This window comes from Sorex araneus, chromosome 2, assembly GCF_027595985.1.
Source record: "Sorex araneus isolate mSorAra2 chromosome 2, mSorAra2.pri, whole genome shotgun sequence".
Classification (NCBI taxonomy): Eukaryota; Metazoa; Chordata; class Mammalia; order Eulipotyphla; family Soricidae; genus Sorex; species Sorex araneus.
Window position 1 is genome coordinate 227,289,206 of NC_073303.1, and position 21,094 is coordinate 227,310,299.

General features: G+C 51.7%; 1 protein-coding gene across 1 annotated transcript in view; it reads left to right on the plus strand.

The window, feature by feature from the left end:
• The window catches only part of FAM186A (family with sequence similarity 186 member A), a 59,194-nt gene that overhangs the window by 30,958 nt on the left and 7,142 nt on the right, over positions 1 to 21,094 (plus strand). Inside the window, exons 5-15 of the mRNA XM_055124588.1 lie at positions 76 to 214; positions 4,145 to 4,366; positions 4,793 to 4,858; positions 5,036 to 5,143; positions 5,357 to 5,428; positions 5,642 to 5,791; positions 5,969 to 5,998; positions 6,212 to 6,370; positions 7,643 to 7,786; positions 10,802 to 14,310; positions 20,870 to 21,062. Of these exons, the coding sequence (XP_054980563.1) occupies positions 76 to 214; positions 4,145 to 4,366; positions 4,793 to 4,858; positions 5,036 to 5,143; positions 5,357 to 5,428; positions 5,642 to 5,791; positions 5,969 to 5,998; positions 6,212 to 6,370; positions 7,643 to 7,786; positions 10,802 to 14,310; positions 20,870 to 21,062 (4,792 nt within the window). The remainder of the gene's footprint in view (positions 1 to 75; positions 215 to 4,144; positions 4,367 to 4,792; positions 4,859 to 5,035; positions 5,144 to 5,356; positions 5,429 to 5,641; positions 5,792 to 5,968; positions 5,999 to 6,211; positions 6,371 to 7,642; positions 7,787 to 10,801; positions 14,311 to 20,869; positions 21,063 to 21,094) is intronic.

The following is a 21,094-nucleotide window of genomic DNA, read 5'->3' on the forward strand; positions in this document are numbered from 1 at the left end:
GTCATCAGAGAAACTCGATAGAACTCTCCCATCTCCAATCACTTCTAAAACCCAAACAAAATTACCCCCATCTAGGATCATTCCTGTTTCCGAGGAAGAGGATCCACAGAAGCATATCATTGCCACAACTAAGCAAGAGCAGGAACTGGGGACAACTCTTCTTCCTGCGCAGGCTGAGCCATCAGAAGAATCTCTTACATTAGAATATACCAAGGCAAAACATATTCTTCCAAGTTCTAAACAAGAACAAAAATTGAGGGTCACAACTACCCAAGGACAAGTCCAATCACAGGAGACTATTCTTACTCCTAAACAAATCCAGGAACAAGGGATTACTCTAACGATCCAACAAGCGGAATCACTGGGGATCAACCTCACGACTGAGCAGGTCCAGGAGGGAGGGGTCACTCTCACACGGCAACAAGTTGAGGATCTAGGATTCAGTCTCACCATGGACCAGAGAGAAGCATTAGGGATCAAATTTATACCTGAGCAGGTCCAGTTGTCAGAGACCACATTCATGTCTGAGGAGGCTCAGTTACCAGGAGTTACTGTCACCCCAGAGCAGGTACAGGTAAAGTCGCAGAGGATCATTCAAGCCCCCAAGGAGTCCCAGGAATGGAGGATCACTCTCACCCCTGAGCAGGCCAGGGCACTTGGGGTCACCCTCACCCCTGAGCAGGTCCAGGCAGGAGGGGTCACTCTCACTCTGCAACAGGCACAGGCACTGGGGTTGCCTCTAACCCCTGATCAGATGGAAGTCCTGGGGGTCACCCAGAGACCAGAGCAGGCACCGGTGTCAGATATAGCTATTGCCCCTGAGAAGACTTCAATTCCAGGGATCACCATCACTCCTAAACACACTCAGATCCCAGGAATCACTGTCACCCCAAAGCAGACAGAAATACCAGAGACCACTGTCACCCCTGAGCAGGCCCAGGTACCTGGGGTCACACTCACCCCTGAGCAGGCCCAGGCTCTTGGAATCACCCTCACCCCTGAGCAAGTCCATGCAGGAGGGGTCACTCTCACTCTGCAACAAGCACAGGCACTGGGGTTTCCTCTAACCTCTGATCAGATGCAAGTACTGGGGGTCACCCAGAGACCAGAACAGGACAAGGTACGAGGGAAAACTATTGCCCCTGAGCAGGCCCGTGTATCTGAAATCACTGTTACCACTGAACAGGCCCAGGCACTTGGGGTCACACTCACCCCTGAGCAGGTCCAGGCAGGAGGGGTCACTCTCACTCTGCAACAGGCACAGGCACTGGGGTTGCCTCTAACCCCTGATCAGATGGAAGTCCTGGGGGTCACCCAGAGACCAGAGCAGGCACCGGTGTCAGATATAGCTATTGCCCCTGAGAAGACTTCAATTCCAGGGATCACCATCACTCCTAAACACACTCAGATCCCAGGAATCACTGTCACCCCAAAGCAGACAGAAATACCAGGGACCACTGTCACCCCTGAGCAGGCCCAGGTACCTGGGGTCACACTCACCCCTGAGCAGGCCCAGGCTCTTGGAATCACCCTCACACCTGAGCAAGTCCATGCAGGAGGGGTCACTCTCACTCTGCAACAAGCACAGGCACTGGGGTTTCCTCTAACCTCTGATCAGATGCAAGTACTGGGGGTCACCCAGAGACCAGAACAGGACAAGGTACGAGGGAAAACTATTGCCCCTGAGCAGGCCCGTGTATCTGAAATCACTGTTACCACTGAACAGGCCCAGGCACTTGGGGTCACACTCACCCCTGAGCAGGTCCAGGCAGGAGGGGTCACTCTCACTCTGCAACAGGCACAGGCACTGGGGTTGCCTCTAACCCCTGATCAGATGGAAGTCCTGGGGGTCACCCAGAGACCAGAGCAGGCACCGGTGTCAGATATAGCTATTGCCCCTGAGAAGACTTCAATTCCAGGGATCACCATCACTCCTAAACACACTCAGATCCCAGGAATCACTGTCACCCCAAAGCAGACAGAAATACCAGGGACCACTGTCACCCCTGAGCAGGCCCAGGTACCTGGGGTCACACTCACCCCTGAGCAGGCCCAGGCTCTTGGAATCACCCTCACCCCTGAGCAAGTCCATGCAGGAGGGGTCACTCTCACTCTGCAACAAGCACAGGCACTGGGGTTTCCTCTAACCTCTGATCAGATGCAAGTACTGGGGGTCACCCAGAGACCAGAACAGGACAAGGTACGAGGGAAAACTATTGCCCCTGAGCAGGCCCGTGTATCTGAAATCACTGTTACCACTGAACAGGCCCAGGCACTTGGGGTCACACTCACCCCTGAGCAGGTCCGAGCAGGAGGGGTCACTCTCACTCTCCAACAGGCAAAGGCACTGGGGTTCCCCCTAACCCCAGATCAGATGCAAGTACTGGGGGTCACCCAAAGACAAGAGCAGGCCATAGTACCAGGGATAACTATTGCCCCTGAGCTGACTTCAATGACAGGGATCACCACTCCTAAAGAGTCTCCAGTACCAGGGATCACTGTTGCCCCTGAGCAGGCCAAGGTACCTGGGGTCACTCTCACCCCTGAGCAGGCCCAGGCACTAGGGGTCACCCTCACCCCTGAGCAGGTCCAGGCAGGAGGGGTCACACTCACTCTGCAACAGGCAAAGGCACTGGGGTTCCCTCTAACCCCTGATCAAATGCAAGTACTGGGGGTCACCCAGAGACCAGAGCAGGCCATAGTATCAGGGATAACCGTTGCCCCTGAAAAGACTTCAATTCCTGATATATCTATCACACCTAAACACTCCCAGATACCAGGAGTCATTGTCACCCCAAGCAGGACGGAAGTACCAGGGAAAACTGTTGCCCCAGAGCCGGCCCTGGTACCAGGGATCACTGTTCCTCCTGAGCAGGTCCAGGCACTTGGGGTCACCCTTACCCCTGAGCAGGTCAAGGCAGGAGGGGTCACTCTCACTCTGCAACAGGCAAAGGCACTGGATTTGCCTCTAACTCCTCATCAGATGGAAGTACTGGGGGTCACTCATAGGCCAGAGAAGGTCACTGAGAAGACTTCATTTCCTGATATATCTGTCACAACTAAACACTCCCAGATACCAGGAGTCATTGTCACCCCAAGCAGCACAGAAGTACCAGGGAAAACTGTTGCTCCAGAGCAGGCCCAGGTACCAGGGATCACTGTCACCCCTGGGCAGGCCCAGACACCTGGTGTCACCATCACCCCTGACCAGGTCCAGGCAGGAGGGATCACTCTCACTCTCCAACAAACACAGGCATTGGGGATCGCTCCTCCCCCTGATCAGATGCAAGAAATGGGGTTCACCCAGAGACCAGAGCAGGCCAAGTCACGAAGGATAACTATTGCCCCTGAGCCAACTGCAATCCCAGGGATCACCATCACTCCTACAGAGTCTCGGGTACCTGGGGTCAGTGTTATACCTGAGCAGGCCGGGGTATCTGGGATCACTGTCACCCCTGAGCAGGCCCAGGCACTTGGAGTCACTCTCACCCCTGAGCAGGTCCAGGCAGGAGGGGTCACTCTCACTTTGCAACAGGCAAAGGCACTGGGGTTGCATTTAACCCCTGATCAGATGCAAGTACTGGGGGTCACCCAGAGACCAGAGCAGGCCATAGTACCAGGGATATCTGTTGCCCCTGAGCCTACTTCAGTGACAGGGATCACCACTCCTAAAGTGTCTCCGGTACCAGGGATCACTCTTGCCCCTGAGAAGGCCCAGGTACCTGGGGTCACTCTGACCCCTGAGCAGGCCCTGGCTCTTGGGATCACCCTCACCCCTGAGCAGGTCCAGGCAGGAGGGGTCAGTCTCACTCTCCAACAGGCACAGGCACTGGGGTTCCCTCTAACCCCTGATCAGATGCAAGTACTGGGGGTCACACAGAGACCAGAGCAGGCCACAGTAACCAGCGTAACTATTGCCCCTGAGATAACTTCAATTCCCGATATATCTATCACACCTAAACACTCCCAGATACCAGGTGTCACTATCACCCCAAGCAGGACAGAAGTACCAGGGATCACTGTCACCCCTGAGCAGGCCCAGGCACGTGGTGTCACCCTCACCCCTGACCAGGTCCAGGCAGGAGGAGTCACTCTCACTCTGCAACAGGCAAAGGCACTGGGGTTCCCTCTGACCCCTGATCAGATGCAAGTACTGGGGGTCACCCAGAGACCAGAGCAGGCCATAGTACCAGGGATCACTGTTGCCCCTGAGCAGGCCAAGGTACCTGGGGTCACTCTCACCCCTGAGCAGGCCCAGGCTCTTGGGGTCACCCTCACCCCTGAGCAGGTCCAGGCAGGAGGGGTCACTCTCACTCTTCAACAGGCAAAGGCACTGGGGTTGCCTTTAACCCCTGATCAGATGCAAGTACTGGGGGTCACCCAGAGACCAGAGCAGGCCATAGTACCAGGGATATCTGTTGCCCCTGAGCCTACTTCAGTGAAAGGGATCACCACTCCTAAAAAGTCTCCGGTACCAGGGATCACTCTTGCCCCTGAGCAGGCCCAGGTACCTGGGGTCACTCTGACCCCTGAGCAGGCCCAGGCTCGTGGGATCACCCTCACCCCTGAGCAGGTCCAGGCAGGAGGGGTCACTCTCACTCTGCAACAGGCAAAGGCACTGGGGTTCCCTCTGACCCCTGATCAGATGCAAGTACTGGGGGTCACCCAGAGACCAGAGCAGGCCATAGTACCAGGGATATCTGTTGCCCCTGAGCCTACTTCAGTGACAGGGATCACCACTCCTAAAGTGTCTCCGGTACCAGGGATCACTGTCGCCCCTGAGCAGGCCCAGGTACCTGGGGTCACCCTAACCCCTGAGCAGGCCCAGGCACTTGGGGTCACCCTCACCCCTGAGCAGGTCCAGGCAGGAGGGGTCACTCTCACTCTGCAACAGGCAAAGGCACTGGGGTTGCATTTAACCCCTGATCAGATGCAAGTACTGGGGGTCACCCAGAGACCAGAGCAGGCCATAGTACCAGGGATATCTGTTGCCCCTGAGCCTACTTCAGTGACAGGGATCACCACTCCTAAAAAGTCTCCGGTACCAGGGATCACTCTTGCCCCTGAGCAGGCCCAGGTACCTGGGGTCACTCTCACCCCTGAGCAGGCCCAGGCTCTTGGGATCACCCTCACCCCTGAGCAGGTCCAGGCAGGAGGGGTCACTCTCACTCTGCAACAGGCAAAGGCACTGCGGTTCCCTCTGACCCCTGATCAGATGCAAGTACTGGGGGTCACCCAGAGACCAGAGCAGGCCATAGTACCAGGGATATCTGTTGCCCCTGAGCCTACTTCAGTGAAAGGGATCACCACTCCTAAAGTGTCTCCGGTACCAGGGATCACTGTCGCCCCTGAGCAGGCCCAGGTACCTGGGGTCACCCTCACCCCTGAGCAGGCCCAGGCTCTTGGGATCACCCTCACCCCTGAGCAGGTCCAGGCAGGAGGGGTCACTCTCACTCTGCAACAGGCAAAGGCACTGGGGTTCCCTCTGACCCCTGATCAGATGCAAGTACTGGGGGTCACCCAGAGACCAGAGCAGGCCATAGTACCAGGGATATCTGTTGCCCCTGAGCCTACTTCAGTGAAAGGGATCACCACTCCTAAAGTGTCTCCGGTACCAGGGATCACTGTCGCCCCTGAGCAGGCCCAGGTACCTGGGGTCACCCTCACCCCTGAGCAGGCCCAGGCACTTGGGGTCACCCTCACCCCTGAGCAGGTCCAGGCAGGAGGGGTCACTCTCACTCTGCAACAGGCAAAGGCACTGGGGTTGCCTTTAACCCCTGATCAGATGCAAGTACTGGGGGTCACCCAGAGACCAGAGCAGGCCATAGTACCAGGGATATCTGTTGCCCCTGAGCCTACTTCAGTGACAGGGATCACCACTCCTAAAAAGTCTCCGGTACCAGGGATCACTCTTGCCCCTGAGCAGGCCCAGGTACCTGGGGTCACTCTGACCCCTGAGCAGGCCCAGGCTCTTGGGATCACCCTCACCCCTGAGCAGGTCCAGGCAGGAGGGGTCACTCTCACTCTGCAACAGGCAAAGGCACTGGGGTTCCCTCTGACCCCTGATCAGATGCAAGTACTGGGGGTCACCCAGAGACCAGAGCAGGCCATAGTACCAGGGATATCTGTTGCCCCTGAGCCTACTTCAGTGACAGGGATCACCACTCCTAAAGTGTCTCCGGTACCAGGGATCACTGTCGCCCCTGAGCAGGCCCAGGTACCTGGGGTCACCCTCACCCCTGAGCAGGCCCAGGCACTTGGGGTCACCCTCACCCCTGAGCAGGTCCAGGCAGGAGGGGTCACTCTCACTCTGCAACAGGCAAAGGCACTGGGGTTGCCTCTAACCCCTGATCAGATGCAAGTACTGGGGGTCACCCAGAGACCAGAGCAGGCCATAGTACCAGGGATATCTGTTGCCCCTGAGCCTACTTCAGTGACAGGGATCACCACTCCTAAAAAGTCTCCGGTACCAGGGATCACTCTTGCCCCTGAGCAGGCCCAGGTACCTGGGGTCACTCTCACCCCTGAGCAGGCCCAGGCTCTTGGGGTCACCCTCACCCCTGAGCAGGTCCAGGCAGGAGGGGTCACTCTCACTCTGCAACAGGCAAAGGCACTGGGGTTCCCTCTGACCCCTGATCAGATGCAAGTACTGGGGGTCACCCAGAGACCAGAGCAGGCCATAGTACCAGGGATATCTGTTGCCCCTGAGCCTACTTCAGTGACAGGGATCACCACTCCTAAAGTGTCTCCGGTACCAGGGATCACTGTCGCCCCTGAGCAGGCCCAGGTACCTGGGGTCACCCTCACCCCTGAGCAGGCCCAGGCACTTGGGGTCACCCTCACTCCTGAGCAGGTCCAGGCAGGAGGGGTCACTCTCACTCTGCAACAGGCAAAGGCACTGGGGTTGCCTCTAACCCCTGATCAGATGCAAGTACTGGGGGTCACCCAGAGACCAGAGCAGGCCATAGTACCAGGGATATCTGTTGCCCCTGAGCCTACTTCAGTGACAGGGATCACCACTCCTAAAGTGTCTCCGGTACCAGGGATCACTGTCGCCCCTGAGCAGGCCCAGGTACCTGGGGTCACTCTCACCACTGAGCAGGTCCAGGCTCTTGGGGTCACCCTGACCCCTGAGCAGGTCCAGGCAGGAGGGGTCACTCTCACTCTGCAACAGGCAAAGGCACTGGGGTTGCCTTTAACCCCTGATCAGATGCAAGTACTGGGGGTCACCCAGAGACCAGAGCAGGCCAAAGTACCAGGGATATCTGTTGCCCCTGAGCCTACTTTAGTGACAGGGATCACCACTCCTAAAGTGTCTCCGGTACCAGGGATCACTGTCGCCCCTGAGCAGGCCCAGGTACCTGGGGTCACTCTCACCACTGAGCAGGTCCAGGCTCTTGGGGTCACCCTGACCCCTGAGCAGGTCCAGGCAGGAGGGGTCACTCTCACTCTGCAACAGGCAAAGGCACTGGGGTTGCCTCTAACCCCTGATCAGATGCAAGTACTGGGGGTCACCCAGAGACCAGAGCAGGCCATAGTACCAGGGATATCTGTTGCCCCTGAGCCTACTTCAGTGACAGGGATCACCACTCCTAAAGTGTCTCCGGTACCAGGGATCACTCTTGCCCCTGAGAAGGCCCAGGTACCTGGGGTCACTCTGACCCCTGAGCAGGCCCAGGCTCTTGGGATCACCCTCACCCCTGAGCAGGTCCAGGCAGGAGGGGTCACTCTCACTCTGCAACAGGCAAAGGCACTGGGGTTGCCTCTAACCCCTGATCAGATGCAAGTACTGGGGGTCACCCAGAGACCAGAGCAGGCCATAGTACCAGGGATATCTGTTGCCCCTGAGCCTACTTCAGTGACAGGGATCACCACTCCTAAAGTGTCTCCGGTACCAGGGATCACTCTTGCCCCTGAGAAGGCCCAGGTACCTGGGGTCACTCTGACCCCTGAGCAGGCCCAGGCTCGTGGGATCACCCTCACCCCTGAGCAGGTCCAGGCAGGAGGGGTCACTCTCACTCTGCAACAGGCAAAGGCACTGGGGTTCCCTCTGACCCCTGATCAGATGCAAGTACTGGGGGTCACCCAGAGACCAGAGCAGGCCATAGTACCAGGGATATCTGTTGCCCCTGAGCCTACTTCAGTGACAGGGATCACCACTCCTAAAGTGTCTCCGGTACCAGGGATCACTGTCGCCCCTGAGCAGGCCCAGGTACCTGGGGTCACTCTCACCACTGAGCAGGTCCAGGCTCTTGGGGTCACCCTGACCCCTGAGCTGGTCCAGGCAGGAGGGGTCACTCTCACTCTGCAACAGGCAAAGGCACTGGGGTTGCCTTTAACCCCTGATCAGATGCAAGTACTGGGGGTCACCCAGAGACCAGAGCAGGCCAAAGTACCAGGGATATCTGTTGCCCCTGAGCCTACTTCAGTGACAGGGATCACCACTCCTAAAGTGTCTCTGGTACCAGGGATCACTGTCGTCCCTGAGCTGGCCCAGGTACCTGGGGTCACTCTGACCCCTGAGCAGGCCCAGGCACTTGGGGTCACCCTCACCCCTGAGCAGGTTCAGGCAGGAGGGGTCACTCTCACTCTGCAACAGGCAAAGGCACTGGGGTTCCCTCTGACCCCTGATCAGATGCAAGTACTGGGGGTCACCCAGAGACCAGAGCAGGCCATAGTACCAGGGATATCTGTTGCCCCTGAGCTGACTTCAGTGACAGGGATCACCACTCCTAAAAAGTCTCCGGTACCAGGGATCACTCTTGCCCCTGAGCAGGCCCAGGTACCTGGGGTCACTCTCACCCCTGAGCAGGCCCAGGCTCTTGGGATCACCCTCACCCCTGCGCAGGTCCAGGCAGGAGGGGTCACTCTCACTCTGCAACAGGCAAAGGCACTGGGGTTGCCTTTAACCCCTGATCAGATGCAAGTACTGGGGGTCATCCAGAGACCAGAGCAGGCCATAGTACCAGGGATATCTTTTGCCCCTGAGCCTACTTCAGTGACAGGGATCACCACTCCTATAAAGTCTCCGGTACCAGGGATCACTCTTGCCCCTGAGCTGGCCCAGGTACCAGGGATCACTCTTGCCCCTGAGCAGGCCCAGGCACTAGGGGTCACCCTCACCCCTGAGCAGGTCCAGGCAAGAGGGGTCACTCTCACTCTGCAACAGGCAAAGGCACTGCAGTTTCCTCTAACCCCTGATCAGATGCAAGTATTGGGGGTCATCGATAGACCAGAGCAGGCCAAGCTACCAGGGATATCTATTGCCCCTGAGCCAACACCTATTCCAGGGATCACCATCACCTCCAAATTGTCCCCACTACCAGGAATCACTCTCACCCCAAAAGAGATTGACATGCCAGTGATCACAGAGCATGCCCAGTCACCTGAGATTATTGTTACTCCTGAGCTGGTTCAGACACCGGGGGTCACCCTCACCCGTGAGCAAGAACAAGCAGAAAGGGTCACTCTGTCTCAGCAACAATTTCGTTCCCTACAGGTCCCTGATCAGGTGCAAGCACTGAGGGACATACTTAGACCTGACCTGGCCCAGGCAGCAGTAATCACAGTCACTCCTGAGCAGGCCCAGGTACCTGAGATCACTGGCACCCCTGATCAGGCCCAGTTAGCAGGGATCAGTGGTGCCCCTGTGCAGTCACAGTTACCTGGGATCACTGGCACCCCTGGTAAGATACAGGAACAGAGACAGAGGATTACTCTCACCCCTCAGGAAGCCCAGGAACTGGGGATCACCCTCACCCCTGAGCAGATCCAGGCAGGAGGGGTCACTCTCACTCTGCAACAGGCAAAAGCACTGGGGTTGCCCCTTACTCCTGACCAGATCCAAGCTCTGGGGGTTACCCTCAGTACAGAGCAGATCCAGAAACCAGGGATCACTTTAACTCCTGAGCAGATCCAGTTAACAAAAATCACTGTTATCCCAGAAGAGTCTCAAGTATCAGGGATCACTGCCACCTCTGAGAAGGTCCAGGTACCAGAGATCACTGTCACTCCTGAGAAGGCCCAGGTGTCGGGCATGACTATCACCTCTGAACAGCTCCAGGTACCAGGGATCACTGTCAGTTCTGAGCATATACAGATACCTGGAATCACTACCCAGGACCAGGACCAGGCAGAGAAAGAGATCTCTCTCAGCTCCCAAGAGTCCCAGGAACTGGGGCTCACCCTCCGTTTTGGTCAGATCCAGGCAGGAGGAATCACTTTCACCCAACAAGAGCAAGAAACTCGAGAAGGTGGACCTATACAGGTATCTCCGCATGGGGTGCAGGGAATCTCCCTTACTCCCAGAGAGGCCCAGGCACTTGGAATCACCCTTACTCGGGAGCAAGCTGAGGCAGAACGGGTCACTCTCACTCTACAACAGGCACAGGTACTGGGGGTGCCACTCACCCCTCACCAGATAAAAGCTCTGGGGCTTACCATCAGAACAGAGCAGGCCCAGGTACCAGGGATCACTGTCACCCCTGAGCAGGCCCAGGTTTCAGTGTTTACTGTTCCCTCTCAGCAGGCCCAAACAATGGGGGGTACTCTCACTCCTCAGCGTGCACAATTACCACTGATGACTGTCACCCCAGATCAGGCTCAGAGAGTCTCTATAACACCTGAGCAAGCCCAGGCTCAGGAATGGCAGGCACAGGGGATCACGCACTCTTTTGAGGAAACTTGGGCAACAAGTGAGGAGGTCACCCTCATCCCCCAAAAGGGACAGGCACGGGGCATCACCCCTATCCCTAAGCAGATACAGGGACTGAAGGTCACTTTCTCCCTTCAGAGAGAACAGGAACTGGGGTTGACCCTCACCCCTCAACAGGAACAGATGTTGGGGATCACCCCCACCCCTCAGAGGGCACAGGAATTAGGGGTCACCCTAACCCCTCAACAGGAACAGATACTGGGGATCACCCCTACACCTCAGATGGCACAGGAACTGGGGATCACCCCCACCCCTCAGAGGGCACAGGAACTGGAGATCACCCCCACCCCTCAGAGGGCACAGCAACTGGGGGTCACACTCACCCCTCAACAGGAACAGATACTAGGGATCACTTCCACCCCTCAGAGGGAAAAAGAACTGGGGGTCACTCCCATCCCTCAGAGGGCACAGGAACTGGGGGTCACCCTCACCCCTCAGAGGGCACAGGAACTGGGGGTCACCCTCACCCCTCAGAGGGCACAGGAACAGGGGATTACCCTCACCCCTCAACAGGAGCAGATACTGGGGATCGCCCCTACTCCTCAGAGGGCACAGGAACTGGGGATCATGCTCACCCCTCAACAGGAACAGATGCTGGGGATCACCCCCACCCCTCAGAGGGCACAGGAACTGGGGATCATGCTCACCCCTCAACAGGAACAGATGCTGGGGATCACCCCTACCCCTCAGAGGGCACAGGAACTGGGGGTCACCCCCACTCCACAGATAGCACAGGAACTGGGGATCACCCCCACCCCTCAGAGGGCACAGGAACTGGGGATCACCCTCACCCCTCAACAGGAACAGATGCTGGGGATCACCCCCACCCCTCAGAGGGCACAGGAACTGGGGATCACCCCCACCCCTCAGAGGGCACAGGAACTGGGGATCACCCTCACCCCACAAATAGCACGAGAACTGGGAATCACCCCCACCCCTCAGAGGGCACAGGAACTGGGGGTCACGCTCACTCCTCAACAGGAACAGATGCTGGGGATCACTCCCGCCCCTCAGAGGGCACAGGAACTGGGGGTCACCCTCACCCCTCAACAGGAACAGATGTTGGGGATAACTCCTGCCCCTCAGAGGGCACAGGAACTGGGGATCACCCCTACCCCTCAGAGGGCACAGGAAATGGAAGTCACCCTCACCCCTCAACAGGAACAGATGTTGGGGATCACCCCCAGCTCTCAGAGGACACAGCAACTGGGGGTCACCCTCACCCCTCAACAGGAACAGATGTTGGGAATCCCCCCCACCCCTCAGAGGGCACAGGAATTAGGGGTCACCCTCACCCCTCAACAGGAACAGATACTGGGGATCACCCCTACCCCTCAGATGGCACAGGAACTGGAGATCACCCCCACCTCTCAGAGGGCACAGGAACTGGGGGTCACCCTCACCCCTCAACAGGAACACATACTGGGGATCACCCCCAGCCCTCAGAGGGCACAGGAATTGGGAGTTACCCTCACCCCTTCACAGGCAATGGGGATCACTCCCATCCCACATCAGGTAAAAGAAGCAGGGGTCACCCCTACCCTTGAACAGGCACAGGGCATCACTCTCACCCCTCAGCAGAGCCTGAGAGTCATCCCCACCCCTCAACAGGCACTGTCACTAGCGATTACCCACCCGACTCAGCAGGCAGAAACACTGGGCATCACCTCCATGTCTCAGGCAATGGGGGTTACTCTCACTCAGCAGCAGAAACAGGCTCTGGGTCTTCCTTTGGCTTCTGAACAGGCCGAACAAGGCCAGGCCATGGGAATCTCCCTCCCTCCTGAGCAGGCGCAAGTATTGGGGGTCCATCCTACCCTTGACCACTCTCCAGCACTAAAGGCTCCTCTCACCATGGATCAGGCACGGAAACTGGCAGTTCCTCTTCCGCCAGGAATGGTTCAGGAAGTATCGAAAACAGTTACTCTTCAGCAGACCCAAGCTTTGGGGGACACTCCCTCCCAAGAGCAGAAGCAGACGGTAGGCACTCCTGCCCTGGATCAGGCCCAGGTATCGGGGCTTCCTATCATTCTAGAAAGTGCTGATGAATTGATTATCCCTCCCAGTTCTGAACAGACGCAGGCTCTGGGGCTGCCTCTCACCTCGGATAAAGCCCAAGACTTAGAATCTTCCCTCATATCTAAGCCAATCCCATCTGTGAAAGTCCCTTTCACTTCAGATAAGGCCTCACCCCGAGGTCGAGGTCGTACTGTCATGTTTGAACAGGACCTAAACTTAAAAGCCTCCCTCCTTAGAGAGCAGTCCTCCCCTGTTCAGGCTCCCTCCACTCTTAAACCTTTCCCCAAATCAAAGATAACTCATCCCTTTGGGAAATCCATGACACCAAGCCAGGCCCAAGAATCCTCTGCTCCTATAGCTGAGAAGTCCTCCAAGACTGAGAGTTCTATTGCTCCCAAGCCCAGCTTTGGTGCTCTGAAATTCCCCCAAGGAACTAGGATCCCCCCAAGCCTAATTTCTAAAGGCTCCTCTTTACAAGTTCCTGCTACTAGAAAACAAGGGGTATCAGTGGTCCCTCACCCTCCAGACCAGCCCCTTGCCCCAGGGAGGGAGAGCCATAGCTTCAGGCAATTTCTCACTCCTAAAGATGTTCCGACAACCCGGCCACCCCTGAAAGCAAAGCGTTCTCCAGACTTCAGCCAGCCTCTGATACCTGAAGTCCCACTCACCTCGAGACAGATTCCTACTCCCTCTTCCTTTCCTGGGAAGCGTCTAGAATTTGGACCCTTAACTTCCTTCAAGGAGGAGAAGCCGCAGTCATTCTCTGCAGTCCCTAAGCAATCTCCCCAGTATCAAGCCCCTTCTCCCCTGGGGCAGTATTGGGCACCAAGGCCTCTTTCAGGGAAAACTTTCCCACAATGGATTCCTCCCATTCCTGGACATCCTCCAACACCCCAATCTCCCTCACCTTCTCAAGAGTTCCAAAGAGACTTTCCCTCTTCTGTCTCTATGAAAAGAAAAGGATTGCCTACTATTTCTTCTCCGAAAGCTAAATCAACACTGGCCTATCCTGGTGCCCCACAATTCAAAGCACCTCGAACCACAATTGAGAGGTTCCCAGTGTCAAAGTCCTCTGACACTGCTGAAGAAATCCAGAGACTCCGTGATCCTCTTGCCATGGAACCACTTAGAATACTTCAATCCTATGAAACTGATGTTAGCAGAGCAGTATCACACAAGCCTTTCACTGATGGGGCAGCCCTTCCCACTCTTGTGAAGTCTGTAACACCTCACAAACACCTCAAAACACCTCACATCTCACCTTCTGAATTGGACAAAAAATCTCAACTCTCCCTTTTAAACAAACCCCTGTCAGTGATGTCTGTTTCAAGCATCAAGAAACCGAAGATGACAGTGCCCTCTCCCCAAGAGCTTGAAGGACAGAAATTCTTCATTGATGTGGAGGCTCAAAAGAAGAATCTTATACTCTTAAATCAGGCCTCAAAAGCTGCCGGACTCCCTTCACAGCTACACACAACAGCTCGGAATCTCATAGTTGAGACACTTCACACAGACAGTGCTCAGATGGGATACCTGTTCCGCAAGTACATCGCCTACAGACTCATTCAGCAGGCAAGGTAACTACTATAGACTCAGGTTTTTAGTTTAGTCCTACTTTTAAATATTCTCCCTTATTGCCTTATATTATTGCTTTTCATATCAGATGTTCCAAAATATTCTCATAGATGGATGTTCTGTGGGATGAAAGTATTTATTTGGGGGCCACAGTCCATAATGCTCAGAAGTTAGTCTTGACTTGGTGCTCAGGAGACCATACAGAGCTAGGACTCAAACTGGGGCTTGCTGCATTCAAAGCATGCAAGGCAAATCTCGACCCGCTGTGCTATCACTCCAGCCCCAGGTTGTCACAATTTACTTATCAAATGAATTGGCATTTTTAGAGAGTATTTTCCTACATTAAGTCAAAGAAGCATTACCAGATTTGTTTTACTTGTTCTTTTACCTTTGGTGGGGTTAAGCACTTTTTTATGGACCAGAGTTATTTAGACTTCATTTTTTGTAGAGATCCTATTTTTTAAAAATAATTTGCCTGTTTGGGGGTTGAAGAGATAGTGGTTTTCTTAGCATGAAGTTGTGGCTATGACCCTAGTTCAAATCCTGGCACTATGTATGGTTCCCCAAGCACTGCCAGAAGTGATGCCTGAGCATAGAGCCAGGAGTAAGTTCTAAGCACTGCCAGGTATGACCCCAAAATAAAACAAAAAATTTATCCAGTGTGTGGATCAAAATTACTGTTCAAGTGTTAGGAAAATAAGTTCCTTATCTTTGATATAAAGTACTAAGTGTCCCTCACTTGTTTGTTCTGACTCTGCTTTTAACGGTTTTTTTTTTGTCATTGAGAAAAGTATTAGTGTTATTTGCCTGTCAATTTTTTTCTTGTTTCTTTTTGTATTTTCAAGCCTCATTGCTTGTTTTACATACCAGTCTTTGATTTACTACTTTCTGTTGTACATCAGGCTAAAGATTGGTCTCACGAGGTCATGCTTTATAGGCAAGAAGCTTGGCTTGCTTTCCAGTGCCATCATGGTCCTCGACTACATTTAAGAGCAGTCTTTAAATACAGTGCCCCTCCGCCTGCACCCCCCATGACCAGGTGTGGTCCCCAGACAGAAAATCAAAGAAAAAGATAGGTCTGCATTACCCCACAACCAGACATGGCTATATTTGGTTGTCCCATCAATGTTTATAAGATAATCCATCTTTCCCACCTACTTATTTGTATGTAACTTCAGTATAAAGTCTTGCATTTAGGACCATATTTGAACCCTATTGTTTTATTAATTGCTGTAGTATCTTGCTAAACTATCACTTTGGCCCCAGGAATACCATATTTTATTGTTTTTTTTGGGCCACATCAACAATGCTCAGAGGTTACTTTGAATTCAGGAATTACTCCTGGTGGTGCTCAGGGATCATATGGGATGTTGGGGACTGAAGATGGATGAACCATATGCAAGGCAAGCACTTTACCTTCTGTACTATTTCTTTGGTCTCCAAAGTGGCATCTTTTTGTTTTTTAATGTTTGTTGGAGGGTTTTTTTGTGGTTTTTCTTTTTATTAAAAAAATTTTTTTAGGTTTTGAGGCCACACCTGGCAGTGCTAAAAGGTTACTCCTGACTCTGCACACAGGAATTACTCCAGTGTGACAGTGTTCAAGGGACCATATGGGTTGCCAGGAATTGAACCCAGGTCAGCTGTGTCCAAGGCAAATGCCCTAGCTGCTATACTATCTCTCCAGCCCCCAAAATGGCTTCTTTTAGGGAGAGGTTGTCACACTTTCTAACTTGTATGTTACAAGACAGTATCTTTCTTTTTTTCTTTTTGGGTCACACCCAGCGATGTTCAGGGGTTACTCCTGGCTTTGCACTCAGGAATTACTCCTGGCGGTGCTTGGGGGACCATATGGGATGCTGGGGATCGAACCCGGGTCGGCCGCGTGCAAGGCAAACGCCCTACCCGCTGTGCTATCGCTCCGGCCCCAACAAGACAGTATCTTTAAGATTTCTTTTACTTCCTTTTTTTTTGCCACACCCAGAGATGCTCAGGGACTAGTTCCAGAACAGTGTTCAGGGGTCACTGCTGGTGGTGCTCAGGGGATCATGTGGTACCAGGGATTTTGCTTGAAAAGCATGCATTTTAATCCATTAGGATCCATTAGGCTCTCTATGCCATTGTTTAGTTTTTTCCTTTATTGCACACATATGCGTGTGTGTGTGTGTGTGTGTGTGTGTGTGTGTGTTTAAGCCACACCCTGCAATGTGCTATCATTGGTTCTGTGCTCAGGAGTGACCCTTGATGGGGGCCATGAGCTACTGGGAATCAAACCTGGGCCTCCTACGTGTAAAGTATACACTTAACCCGTGGAGCAATAATCTAGCCAGGACATGAGTATACTTTATTTTATTTTGATTTGGGGGCCATGCCCAGCATTATCTCATTTATCAGATCAATAGCCAAACTGTGAGATTGCTCCTGTCTAGAAAGAGAAGGGAAAGAGTATGTAGAAAGGAAAACTGTATCTTGCTCCAGACTTTTGTTCAGGTTCCAAAATGAAGGGAGAGGAGTAGCTGCTCAAACCCAGGCCCTACTGGGTCCTGAGCCAGTCATGCTGTGGTAAAAGAATGTGCCAGGAAGTGAGATGATTTAGGCAAAGCAACAGTAAATTGTTTTAGTTCAGGTTTTGGGTAACACCTGGTAGTGTTCAGGCCTTACTCCTGATGCTGTGCTCATGGATCACTCCTGGCAGTCTCAAGGGACCATATAGGGTGCTCTGATAGAACCCTGACCAGCCTCATGCAAGGCAAGCACCTACTTGCTGTACTACCCCAGGCCCCAAAGAGCAACATAAGTTTATTGAGAGAAGTAAACACTGGTCAGACTAACAGAGCGGAGGCCTCCAAGGAGAAAGACACGCTTCACATAGTCTTGGAGAACCTTTTATTGTGATTTTTCAGGCTTCTTAGGAGGGACATTTCTACCATTCTAAGAGTAGTAGCCATTACTGGGAATGGAATGAGTTACGTATAAACATTCTTCGCCCACCATGAGAAGGGAGTAAAATATGTATTAAATAATTTGTGCCTATCCTGGGAAGTGAGAGGACAGGCCTGTTCTAGGAACTGAGCAGCAGAACTAAGCAGCACTGGGGCCTCTAGATTCCTGAACACGCTGATTCTGCTAGCAGGGACAGCCTCAGCTTAGCGAGAATTTTAGATACGGAAATTAAAGTAGGCATAATTTTAGGAAGACTATGTTAAAATGCAGATTTTAGGTTTTGGCATAATGACTGACATAATAAAATGCTCTGACACCATAAATACAAAGCCCTTTTATTCAACAATGATTCTAGTCAAATACCAGAAAAGATATTCCTGGGGCTGGAGATATAGTACGGGGATTAAGGTGCATGCCTCTCATGAGGCTGATCCCTGTTCAGTCCCTGGCACCAAATGATCCCCCAAGCATAGATGGGTCACCCTTGGTGAATACTGCCAGGTGACTCAGGTAATCCTTGGCACCGAGGGGCCATAACAGCACCGCATCCTTGGACTCTCATATTGAACTGTCTACTCTGTTGACTAAGAATCACCAGGAGAGGCCCCCAGGTATCTTTAGTAACACTTGAAAGGCAAAAATACACACACACACACACACACACACACACATTCCATTATAAAGGGCAATGTTTTATCCATATAAGTGAGATTTAAGTGGGAGTAAAAAGTAGAAAGGCTCAAGTAACTAGGTTTCTAAATCACTCACTGTATCACTGTCATCGATTTGCTCAAGCTGGCACCAGTAACAACTCCATTTTGAAACTTGTTGTTACTGTTTTTGGCATATCAAATACACCACCGGTGGCTTGCCAGGCTCTGCCATGTGGGCGAGATACTCTCTGTAGCTTGCTGGGCTTTCCAAGAGGGGTGAAGGAATCGAACCTGGGTCGGCCACGTGTAAGGCGAACGCCCTACTGCTGTGCTATCCTATTCCAGCCTAGGTTTTTAGATATGGAAGTTTATTTATTTGGGAGATGGAAAAAAAGATGAAATCTAGCTAGCTAGAGACATAGTACAGAAGTTAAGACACGTGTCTTGCATGTAACTGATACTGGTTTTGTCCCTCACACCACATGGTTCTCCAAGAGCTACCAGAAGTGGTACTTTAGCATAGAGCAAGCCCTGAGAACTGCCATTTGTGGACCGACAGCCCCATCCCCACTGAGATCAAATCCAGGGCCTCATACATATGAAGCGGCACTCTACTACTGAGTTAATGTGCAACCCTATAGAGAAAATTTTATTTTATCTTCTTCACTTGTATCACTTGTCAATCCGTTGCTCATTGATTTGCTCGAGTGGGTGCCAGTAATGTCTCCATTTGTCCCTGTCGCATGCTAGTGTAGCCCAATGGTGTCTGCTCACTCCAGGAACACAAGAGCTTCAAACTCATAATCACCCGCAGCACATAAAATGCACATAAAATGGCAGGGTCTTGAGAAAGAAGTCTGACCATCTAGTAGGTGGGTGGCCGGGCATTCTTTTGACATCCGTAGAATCCAGTCGGTAACAGTTCTAGTCCAAAGGTTGTCTCCAAATTGCATTATGTGTCCGGCCCTTGAAAGAGCTATACTTGGGATTTCACGTTTCACTCAAGTGAGAGAAGGAATCTGGAGTTCCGACCTCTGTTGATCGAGAATCAGGGACAATGTCTCATTTGCCAAAGCATCGAAAATCAAATGGGCCGGACACGTAATGCAATTTTATCTTATTACTTTTTATTTTCCTCCTTTCTGTTCTTTATTATTGTTGTTGATGATGATGATATGATAACCAGGGGTCATACATATGCCTGGTTGCAGTGCCTCATACATTTAATTGTGGTGCTCACCAGCTTTCACATATCAGGTCACATTACTCACTTTATGGCAGTGCTTACCAATGGTCACACTCCTGGCCACAGTGCTCACATACCTTTAGAGTTGCAGTGTCAAGAATCACATACAGCATAGCTGCCAGGATCACCCTCAGCACATAAAATGACACTGGAAATCAAATTCACTAGTTTTATACTTGTAAGGCAGATGCTCTACCTTCAGCCCTGGACTATGCATTTTGGAAGGAATAGAATGGTTGGACTATATCCTGCAGTGCTCAGGGTATATGATAAGGAGAAACCCCTGGAAGAACTAACTCAGGGGACCATTAGGACCAGGGATTCAATCCAGAATTATGCACCCAAAAAAAACTTCCACTATTTAGCAGGTCAAAATATGATAATATATATTAAAGAGAGGAAGTATATTTTGTGGCTGTTCTTCAATAGCGAGTTCAACATCTTGCCCTGAAATCTTTATTATTCTTGTTAGAATTAATTCTACTGGGGCCAGAGAGATAGTACAGTGGGGAGGGTGCTTGTCTTGCACATGGCCAATCAAGGTTCAATCCCCAAGAACCCACATAATCCTGCAAGCACTGCCAGTAGTTGGTCCCTGAGTGCAGAGCCAGGAATAGGCACTGAGCTGAGTTGGGTATGGCCCCAAAACAAACAAATAAAAATAAACAGAATTAGCTATACTTTTGTGGGATTAGATAGCATATTTATATTCTATTTATCATTTATCATCTTTTGAACACATAATTTGGTAGTTTCTCATTCTGGCTTATCATTGCTTTATAGACAAGAACATTGTTTTTTCATTATTGTATTACATTCCCCTACATGTCTTGCATGTATCAAAAAATAATCATTTAAGGGGCTGGAGAAATAGTACAGCAGGTAAGGCACTTGCCTTGCATGCAGCTGACCCAAATTTGATTCCCGGCAATCCATAGGATCCTCAGAACCCACCAAGAGTAATTTTTGAGTGCAGAACCAGGAGTAAGCCCTAAGCACTGCTGGGTATGACCTCCCCCCAAAAAATCATTTGAGGGCTAGGGTGATAGTATTTGCCTTGCACGTGATCATTCGATTCCTGGCACCAAATACAGTCCTCTGACCCAGCCAGAAGTAATTCCTGAGTGTAGAGCCAAGAGTAAGCCCCGAGTACACTTCCCCAAAGTTATTTAATATTTATTTAATAGGTATAATAAATATTACCTTGTTCCCAAGGTAATATTTCTTATAAACAGACATTTAAATTTTAATATATTAAAATAATAATAATAATAAATAAAATAGTAATACTATATAATGTTAAAATACTGAAAATAAAATGTAATAATTGTAAATATTTTTGAGAGTTTAGTCATATAAGGAAACAGATTAATGTCTAACTTTTGTGTGGTTTTTATTTGGAAGCAGGCTGGGCCACACCCAACTGTACTCAGAGCTTACTCCTGGCTCTGTCTGTGCTCAGGGATTACTCCTGGCAGTACGCAGGGGACTATATGGGATGCCAGGAATCAAACCCGGGTTGGCCGCATGCAAGTCAAACACCTACCTGCTGTACTATTTCTCTGGCCCCCAGATTAAGGTCAATTTTAATGAAGTCTCCCTCATCTAGGTGATCCCTCCCCACATACTAAGGATGATATGAAAAATGTGAGTGTATCGATATTATTATATTCTTCTAAGATATATTAAAGAATCTATTAAAATCTTTTCATTTGTTTCAAGAAACAATATAATCAAACGAATGAAAGCCATCCAAAACACTGGGAAAGGCTATGAGTTTCAGAACCTCAGTATCATGCTAAGCAGACTTGATGACTACCAAAAAAAGGTGATGCAGATCTGGATGAAGAAGCAAAAGTCTATAGAGGAAAAAAGGGATCTGTGCCTAAGGGAAATGATAACCACATTTAGCCAGGTAACCTGTTTTCTATTTCCTTTCTCGGTGTT